The 7,971-nt window shown below is 36.5% G+C and overlaps 1 protein-coding gene across 2 annotated transcripts; it reads left to right on the top strand.

Moving 5' to 3' along the window:
- The first annotated feature begins 1,697 nt into the window (after window positions 1-1,697).
- LOC104107255 (alpha-soluble NSF attachment protein) lies at window positions 1,698-7,577 on the top strand. Of its 2 annotated transcripts, none has more exons than XM_009616000.4 (9): window positions 1,698-1,969; window positions 3,001-3,050; window positions 3,143-3,215; window positions 4,803-4,882; window positions 5,204-5,355; window positions 5,749-5,908; window positions 5,984-6,031; window positions 6,370-6,450; window positions 7,385-7,577. In XM_009616000.4, exons 1-9 carry the CDS (start codon window positions 1,825-1,827, stop codon window positions 7,463-7,465), a joined length of 870 nt encoding a protein of 289 aa, XP_009614295.1. In that variant the 5' UTR covers window positions 1,698-1,824; the 3' UTR covers window positions 7,466-7,577. The 2 variants fall into 2 exon arrangements, with proteins under 2 accessions (XP_009614295.1, XP_070053146.1); XM_070197045.1 differs by lacking the exon at window positions 7,385-7,577 and adding an exon at window positions 6,808-6,952 and having other exon boundaries at window positions 1,715-1,969.
- Window positions 7,578-7,971: the final 394 nt, after the last annotated feature.

The following is a 7,971-nucleotide window of genomic DNA, read 5'->3' as shown; positions in this document are numbered from 1 at the left end:
CCAGATCTGTGTGCTTTCATGATCACAAGAGCTCCTTGAAATGTTTTTAGAACTCCGCCTTTACTAGTGAATTTGCACCCAAGGGATTCTAAAGTGCCCAAATAGATGAGATTTTTCTTCAACTCAGGAACATATCTAACATCGGTGAGATCGGTGAGAGTCCTCACCACACCATCGTGCATTCTGATCTGAATTGTACCTTTGCCAATAACGTTACAAGTAACATTGTTACCCAGGTGGACAACTCCACCTTCAACTTAATCATAAGTAGAAAACAAGTCCCCACTATGACACATATGATATGAACAACCAGAATCTAAAATCCACTCATTGTTTGATCTGAAACTAGTTTCAGTTGCTAAAAATATAGTTCCCTCAATCTCATCAGTTGCTACACTAGCTTCGCCGGTGTCAGTATTTTTGTGCTCATTTTTTCTCTTATGATTTTCTTTATTTTTCAGTTTGTAGCATTCAGAGATAATATGACATTTCTTATGACAATAGCGATACTCTCAATTATTGTATCTGCATATGGAGTCGGATTTGCCCCTAACAAATAAGCCAACTTCCGCATGAGTTCTACCAGCTTCCCTAGTAATATCACTATCTATATGTTCTTTTGATTTTAAGATAGATTTAATATCCTTATAAGAGATATTATCCTTTGCATAAATAATAGTTGTCGCGATCCAAAATTCCCACCTCCGGGACCGTGATGGCGCCTAACATTTCACTTGCTAGGCAAGCCAATATTAGAATAATATTATCCATTTTAAAATAATTTTAAATTGATTAATAACAAAGAAACAAATGCGGAAGTAAAGTCTGAAATATAGTGAATAATCCATAAAAAAGTGTTATCTAAATACCATCCCAGAATTGGAGTCACAAGTGCACGAGCTTCTAGAATAATACAAATAAAAGTCTGAATAAAATAAAGCTGCCTGAAAGCAAATACACAACTAAAATAAGATAGACGGGGACTTTAGAACTGCGGACGTTTTGCAGTTATACCTCAAGTCTCCTCTGAGTGGATGAAATCCGAGCAAGTCTATGGTACGCTGCTGGGACCAACTCCGAAATCTGCACAAGAAGTGCAGAGTGTAGTATTAGTACAACCGACCCCATATACTGGTAAGTGTCGAGCCTAACCTCGGTGAAGTAGTGACGAGGCTAAGGCGGTTCACTTACATTAACCTGTACACAATAATAGTAATAGAAACAATAATAATAACGGGAATATTACTAAGACCAGTAAACAATATTAATAATTGAAATCAACTCAGCAGTTACAATTCCTCAACTTGTTTCCATTGCGGCGTGCAACCCGTTCCCCCAATATAAACCTTAAACAAGTTTGTTGCGGCGTGCAATCCGATCCCCCAATATAGACTTTAAACAAGTCTGTTGCGGCGACAATAGTCGTAAAGGGTAAAATCGTCTTTTTAAAATGCTTTTAACAAAAAAATGGGTACAGATGCAAACGAAAAAACAAAACGGGTATAAGTTAAAAGGGGGCGACCAAATAGGGCGCCCCATGCAATTTTTACGACAAACCGGCTAAGTTTGTATTTTGTTCTTGAAATTTGCCGGGGCCCACTAAATTATATCTTGGTGTCTGGACGGTGAATACTTTTCTCTACTGGTCCCCAAGCCCAACAAAAAGGGGCAGGCCTAGAAAAATCAAAGCCCATTCTATTCCTAAAACCGGACTCTTTCACTTTTTCGACATCGCCACCGCATTATTTTCTTCCCCTTTTCCTTCATTTTCAGATTACTTCAAACGACAGCTATCGATCGCCCTTTTGTGCTGACCAAAAAACAATGGGGGATCAAATCGCAAGAGGTGAAGATTTCGAGAAGAAGGCAGAGAAGAAGCTGAGCGGATGGGGCCTTTTTGGCTCCAAACACGAAGACGCCGCTGATCTCTTCGATAAAGCTGGCAATTGCTTCAAACTCGCCAAATCATGTTAGTTCTGCTTTTCCTTTTCCTCGCGATTTATCATTTTATTAAGATCTAGTACTGTGGTGACCAACTCCGATTCTGTTTTTAAGATTTTAATTTTCTTATTTTTACCAAACTATCGTATTGTAAACGGTGATATTGATTGCTTTCTTTATTTTCTTTTTCTAATTTTGAATTGGAGGTGAATCCAAATAAATATGTGAGAAAGCCCGGAAATTTGATGACGATTGTTTATGCATTTTCTCATTAAATGAGCTTCCTTATGAGGATGATTGTTTGGTCCAAGTAATTAGTTTGTAGACATATTCGACCATGAGCAAGCACAGAAATTTGTGTAAAATTTTGCTGGATTTGATTTGTTAGTTAATTGTTGGAGCATTGCCTCCACGGCTTTGGTCTAGTTTTAAGAGTGCCACATGTGATGTGTGGGTTAGGGGCACATCAAAAGTTTGGAGCTTGCCGTAGTCAAAAGCCTGGTATATAAGTGGAGAAGGGTGAGGGGCGACCTATTATCCACAGAGTTAGAACCGTGCTCCACTTGCCTCCGGGGATTTCTCGGTTATAAAACAACTGTTGGAGCATAAAAAAAGAACGGCATTTGTATTATTTTGATCTTTTAAAAAGCTGCATCATTATTCATAATTCATGCAAGGAGAGTTTTCAGTGAGCAGATTTTATCTTCCTTTTGACATGCAGCACTTGGTTGAGTTATAACTTGCTTATAACTCTTGCTTCTACCTTGCTGTATAGGCTGATTTTGATGATTCCGCTGTCTCTTTTCCTTGGTTGAATTAATTCTAGAAATGGAAAGAGATACTTCAAAAACAAAGAAAAAAAGCGTTTTCTTCAATTAGTTTTTAAACTTGTATAAGATGGACATAATCGCTTCGATGTCAGAAAAAGTGAATAAATTTCTTAATAAGGCAAGGTCTTAAGTCTGAAGGATCTTCAGGGAAAACTGTTTCATAGATTCAATCAGCCTCGTTGCATGGTAAGAAATTGTATACTAATTTCTTACTTCCTGGTTAATTCAGGGGATCAAGCCGGAGCAGTATATGTTAAATTGGCTAATTGTCATCTTAAGGTAAGTGTTTGATCCTCCTGTAGTGAGTCGTCTCTCATTGACACTCTTTCCTTTTTTCAGTTCTTGAAACTCGTTTCACTTTATGTTCGCAGTTGGATAGCAAACATGAGGCTGCTAATGCTTATGCTGATGCTGCTCATTGCTACAAGAAGTCAAACACTAAAGGTTTGTAAGTCACGGAACACTTATTTGATTCAAACCAGCCCTTTTATGTTGCATGCTTGAAAAGAACCCCTCCAAATGAAGTTAACATCTGTTGATGCAAGTGCGCCCTGCTCTACGTGTAATCCTCTTTTCATTAGGAACTTCTTAGAGGTTTTGCTTTTATCAAATACGTATTAGTTATCTTGTACAACAACAACAACAATCCCAGTGTAACTGGGGTGTGGGCATTGTTCCAAGGTAGTTGCTCTGCCATCCGTAAGCTGCTAGATGCTCTCCTTTATGGGTGAGGTTATTCTTTTTGCTATTAGAATGACACTTTCAATTTGTAATTTATAATAAGGATGTTAAAAAGATTGGAGAGTGTTGCACTGCCAAGTGCCAACTATTCTGGATATAGGCATGATTAGAATTTTTTAAGTCTCAAATTAATTAAAACAGAAACTTTTTTGAAACATTTGGAAACTATTTTGAGTTTATGTTAAATATTTGAATGCAGTAACTTTACTAGATTAGTATATAAGATACATAATGATTACATTGTTACAAAGAAAAAGAAGTTATTGTATTTATTCATAACTTCATGCTTTAATGCATAATATCAAGAGTATCTACAAAATACCATGGATAAAAGTTTACACATAGCATCATTTATGATATAACATACTAAAAGAATAACTTTGTTGAATTCAATGAAAGTAAGATAGTGCACTCCCATTTAATTGATAGTTTATGTTAATGCTCTCACATTTGTTTGTTATTTCATAAGATAAATATGTTGAGTTATATGAGGGTTGTTGCCACATTGACAAATATTAATTTTTTGATAGTTAGTACTTGTCAAAAAAAAAAAGAAAAAACACTTTGAGAGATTCCAAGGATGTTCCTTGGAACACATAATTTTGAAACTACAGTTAAATTTCTTTCATTTTTGGAGGTTTTGGTGGTCATATTTAGAAATTGAAACCATCAATATTGCTAAACACCCGCAAAGCAAAGTACTGATGAGAGAGAGAGAGAGAGAGAGAGAGAGAGAGAGAGAGAGAGAGAGAGAGAGAGAGAGAGAGAGACTGGTTATCATTGTCACAGGCACGCATACATTATGTACACGCACACTTGTTTAATCGATTCTGAGTCAGAACAATATATTGCTTCCGGGGCTTTGGTTCTGGGAAAGGTAGAGGGTGAGCCCTTTGTCTTATATGGTACAGTGCAGGATCTGTGATAAGCACACATCACAAGTGGAGAATCAAGTTTTGGTATTTAAGTAGATATGGGTAGAGTGGTGGCCCATTATTTAGTGAATTTCATGCTTAAAAGAAAGATCATTATAGTATATATCAATAATCAATCTATCAACTACACCTCAACCCAAATTAGCTGAGGTTGATTATATTTATCCGGCTTATCCATTCTACTATATTCATGTCCATTTTGCTCCTAAAATCATACGCAGTGTAATTCAAATGTCACATCATTTTCGAGGATGTTTTCTGAAAAGCATCACATTGTTATTATTTTTCCATTCTTCTTTAGTCATCTTTAGCTTTGGCTTAAACAAATTGAATTCTGTATATATGTATCCTGCAGAGGCAATATCGTGTTTAGAGCAGGCAGTGAACATGTTTCTGGACATTGGGAGGCTAAATATGTCTGCAAGATATTACAAGGTATAAAATCTAGCTGTGGTCTTTGATGTTTTAGAGGGCTGTTCTTTTGTGTTCAATCAGACTCTTCATGTGAGCACATGCTCTAAATATATGTTCTTGTCAGCTCAATGCTTTGTTTGTCTTATGTACTTACCCGGTTGAACTTCTTATATTACCAAGAAAGGTGATAGGTGACTGGTCTTGTGTCTGTCACTTTCTTATTAATGTCGTATGTGACCCTCACGACAAAATGATTGTAGAAAATGCAGATACTTTAGTTGAAGTATCCATAGGAAGCTTGGTTTCACTGTTTGAAAGAGATGTAACTTGCTCGGTGTGCAGGAAATTGCTGAATTATATGAGCAAGAGCAAAACTTGGAGCAGGCCATTAGTTACTACGAGAAGGCAGCTGATCTTTTCCAGAGTGAAGATGTGACAACAACTGCAAATCAGTGCAAGCAGAAAGTTGCACAATTCTCTGCTCAAATAGAAAAGTAAGATTCATTGTAGTTAGGAAGTGATATAATTTTCAGAAGAAAAAAAGAAACAATGCTGATCATGTCGTGAGAGCGATTGCTCAGCACTGGAAGATATTGCATAGTTCTCTGTCAAATCTTTGAGGTTTATCTGGTCTTCTTGGAGTGATGGTGAAATCAATCTCTTATTATGGATGAAACAAACAGGAAAGAAAGAAAAGGGGTCAATATCAGTAGTTAGGAGAAGGTTATCACTTCCGAATTATGAGTGTAACTGTGAATAAATGGCATTTGATGAGTCCCATATTTCACGGTGTTAATAAAGTTATAAGCTGTTGTTTTAGCTTCTAATTGTTCAATGTATTATAAGAATTGGTTTGTTCTCATACAAATTCGACATTATTTTCTCAGATATCCGAGAGCAATTGAGATCTTTGAGGAGATTGCACGTCACTCAGTCAATAACAACTTGTTGAAGTATGGAGTTAGAGGGCATCTTCTTAATGCTGGCATTTGCCAACTTTGTAAAGGTGATGTTGTTGCAATCAACAATGCATTGGAGCGATATCAGGTTTCTTTTTCAGCCACGAAGATTTCTATCCACAGACATGCTTTCAGTTAGTAAATATTGCTTCTTTATCTGCAGGAGCTGGATCCAACATTTTCAGGGACACGCGAATGCAAATTGCTAGTGGTATGTCATAGCTTGCATATTCCAGCCTATGCATGTTATTTTCTCTCCTGCTTCCTGACCCTTCACTTTTAGATGATTGTTGGCTCTGGTCTTTGTGAAAATAGTTTGCATCATATCAAAACTACAAACTGCTATCATATTTCACATGATCCAATGCATTTATTGCTAATTACCTCCTAGTATTGCAAATGATCATATTGAGGTACAGTCACGCAAGGGCCAAAGACAATATAAGATTTCACTCAAGTGCTTATACTTGTTGCTTCGCAGTTATCGTACATGTAATTTCTGAATATGACAGTAAAGAGCTAATTTGGGAGTATTTTTGCCAATAACAGGATTTGGCAGCTGCAATTGATGAGGAAGATGTTGCAAAGTTCACTGATGCTGTCAAAGAGTATGATAGCATGACACAACTGGTAATCTTGAACTCTTGACACTTTCGTACCAATTAAAAGAAAAATCATGTGTTTTGGTGACACAAACTACTATAGCTGTCGTTCAGTGCCGTAAGCTAGTAGCATCTTCACCAACTCTTGTGAAGCAGTATCTGACCTTGGGTTCTTTTGATCTGGTGCTATAGGTTGAATATTCTTGTCATTCTCTCTCTAGGGTGCTTAATTTATTTTTTTGTGTTTTATGTAACTGTAGCATAACCACTCATGTTTAACTGCTATATTTTGGTTTTATGGCAAATATCTGGATATATTTCCTAGCTTAGGATAGTTAGCAGCGTTTTATACCAGCAAATAACTCTTCTTTGGTTTGACCACCAGTATTCTCACTGTTGGAGTATATCAAAAGGCATGTTTATCTGAAGGAGACCTAGATTCTTTGCAAGTTAAGGTATAGGGAAGTGGATGAAATTGAGGACTGGAGACGGTGCACTGAACCCTGATTTTTTTTTATTTTTTTTTAAAATATTGATTTTAAGGAGGGTAGAGGGTATGATTGTCAGGATAAACTTGTATGGGAAGACGGTGCAGGTCTTATAATTTATGGGGCAGTAGATGCATTTGAGTACAGAAGTAGCTTTACTGACCTTCAAGCTTGACTTAATGCATTGGCATTTGAATTTGAAAGCAGAATTTGACACTTGCAGTGGCTATGCAAGTGCTACACATAGTAATGGTGCCTGAGGCTGCTGACTTAATAAAACAATAGAATTCATTTGCTTATCTGGTTTTCTAAAATACACTCAATCTTGAAATTATCTATAAGGTGGTTTAATTCTTTTTGTTATCACTGCTTCGTAGATTCATAGTTGGATGCTTAATTGACTTGAGCACGTATTACCATGTTGTAATTTTACACCGATTTTCTACAATCTACTTAAATATCTTCACTCCACAGGATGCTTGGAGGACAACACTTCTTCTAAGAGTGAAGGAAACATTGAAGGCTAAGGAGCTCGAGGAAGATGATCTTACTTAATTTGTTCCCCTTTGACCTATTGTAAACTACTAGTACATCCTTTATGTGATTTTATTTGTACTGGGTGATTGATTATTATCGTGCTTGCGTGAATGCATTTTTTTTGAACTAATTGAGTTTGAAGGTTTTAATCTAATGGTCAAAGTTGAAGTCTTGAGGCTGAGAGATTAAGGTCCAAGTTTTGTACAATTCTGTGTTGGTGAATTATGTGTGAATAAATGTTCTCATTTGGACTAGAAGAATGAAACAAAATTGTGCCGGTTGTCTGGAAGTAAGAAGAAAGTGGAATTGGAGTTTTGAGCTTCTTACACAACGATAGGTTGCAAGTTTTAATACAAGAAAAAGAGAGTAACGACTACCATCCTAATCTCAGATGATTTAGTTTATTCGAATTCGACGCAAGATATATTTGGTCATCTAATATTTCTCATGAAGAATCAATGGGGAATAAGCAAAAACGAATATAGAGAGGGAGTTAGGCTCCTCTATTATGGATGAAGGTTTTT

This window comes from Nicotiana tomentosiformis, chromosome 3 (assembly GCF_000390325.3).
Source record: "Nicotiana tomentosiformis chromosome 3, ASM39032v3, whole genome shotgun sequence".
NCBI classification, from domain to species: Eukaryota; Viridiplantae; Streptophyta; class Magnoliopsida; order Solanales; family Solanaceae; genus Nicotiana; species Nicotiana tomentosiformis.
Note: the sequence above shows the minus strand (reverse complement) of the source record. Positions and strands in the feature narration are given on the sequence as shown.

Coding starts and splice junctions, on each gene's coding strand:
- LOC104107255 (XM_009616000.4), top strand. CDS start 1,825: ATGGGGGATCAAATCGCAAGAGGTGAAGATTTCGAGAAGAAGGCAGAG. Junction 3,216..4,802: donor CAAGAAGTCAAACACTAAAG/GTTTGTAAGTCA, acceptor TGTATCCTGCAG/AGGCAATATCGTGTTTAGAG. Junction 4,883..5,203: donor TGTCTGCAAGATATTACAAG/GTATAAAATCTA, acceptor CTCGGTGTGCAG/GAAATTGCTGAATTATATGA.